The following is a 1,465-nucleotide window of genomic DNA, read 5'->3' as shown; positions in this document are numbered from 1 at the left end:
CCGAAAAATGACATCTGCCCTTTCCTTTGCCGGAGCAGAGCCCTCCTGCTTCTCCCAGCGCTCGGGGGAGCCGGGATCGTGCGGAATTGCTGCAATCCCCGCAGATCTTTTGGGGGGAGGAGAGAAGGATTACGGGGAGCCGCCCGGCTGCAGCCCTCGCTGCCCTCCTCGGAGCCGGGGCTGAAAACCCTCATGCACCCACCAGCCAGAGGGATGAATTTGGGGACAGCCACCCCAAAAGGCGCCCTGCCCATCCCAGCCGGGGACCGGCACCCCAAAAGCTCCCCCCTCCCCGGGCAGCATCGTGCCACCGCTCAGCCCGGGGCATGCAGGCAGTTGGGGTCCCCCGGGCGCCCCCGGGGCCGGAGAGGGACCAACTCACGTTTTGATGACCTGGCCCAGGTCATATCTGTCGGTCACCTCGGACGGTTGGTTATAATCTTTCTTGTCTCCCAGCGTCACGCAGCCAAACGGCATCGCAGGGCCCGGTGCTGGCAGGGCAGGGAGAGGCGGTGAGAGCCCTGGCACCGACGGACCCCCTGGAACTGCAACAGTCCTATGTCCCCCCCCCACTCCCAGCTGCGCTAATTAACAGAAAACCTGACGAAGCGCAGCGGCTGCTCGTGCTCCCCGGCTGCCACAAGCCGCCACGTGCCCAGCCCCACCGATGTGCGTCCATCCCCGCGGCATCCAGCCGCTCCGCCTGGGCTCAGGCTGCCAGCGCGGCCACAAGCCGGCTCCTCCGGCCCTCGTTTGCGGCTCATTAATGATTCATTAAATAGCCAGGGCTAGCGCAGAGCCCAGAGCACCCGCTGGGGAGGCAAGCGGAGGCGAATGGACCCTTTCCCATTTCTCAGCCTGGTTTTGCCCCACAGTGACATTTCTGGAGCCGGGGTTTCCCCAGGCGGAGCGTGGTTGCACGCCATCACATGTGCAGCGAGTTACACCGGCCTCAGCTCCACATCCCTTACCACCCCCGGCGGCCCCACTGCAGCACCGGGCAGGTGGGCACTGCGGTTCGGCAGTGCCGACCCTCCTGGCACCGGCAGCGGGCAGGACACCGACCCCAGCACACGCTGGCTCCTCCGACCCTGTAGAAGGACAGTTTTGCCCCTTGCTTTCCTGCCAGGAACCCTTCGAATCCAGACCCTGCTTGCAAGCTTCCCAGCAAAAACTTGCTCCCATAAAGTGTTTTTTTTCGTCTTTTCCCACCCTGTTACCAGGAGGAAGTTTCAGCTGACGTTATTTTCTGATGGCTCAGAAGGAGACGGAGCTCCCTGGGCTCCCCCAGCCCTCTTGGATGGGCCCAAGCGGGACCCCGTGACGGGATACTGGCACGATGCTGGAGGCACCCATCGCCCGGTGCTAAAGCTCCCGAAACACCACGCTGCGGTGTGCCGGCCTCGCCGTGCCGTGCCGGCAGCACCCGGGGCCCGGCGGCGCGGGCCGCGGGCAGGGTGGCAGG

General features: G+C 65.2%; 1 protein-coding gene across 1 annotated transcript in view; it reads right to left on the bottom strand.

The window, feature by feature from the left end:
- The window catches only part of CAMKV (CaM kinase-like vesicle-associated), a 6,078-nt gene extending 5,601 nt beyond the window's left edge, over positions 1–477 (bottom strand). Inside the window, exon 1 of the mRNA XM_009891305.1 lies at positions 383–477. Within this exon, the coding sequence (XP_009889607.1) occupies positions 383–477 (95 nt within the window). The remainder of the gene's footprint in view (positions 1–382) is intronic.
- Positions 478–1,465: the final 988 nt, after the last annotated feature.

This window comes from Charadrius vociferus, unplaced genomic scaffold (assembly GCF_000708025.1).
Source record: "Charadrius vociferus isolate BGI_N301 unplaced genomic scaffold, ASM70802v2 scaffold758, whole genome shotgun sequence".
Lineage (NCBI taxonomy): Eukaryota > Metazoa > Chordata > Aves > Charadriiformes > Charadriidae > Charadrius > Charadrius vociferus.
Note: the sequence above shows the minus strand (reverse complement) of the source record. Positions and strands in the feature narration are given on the sequence as shown.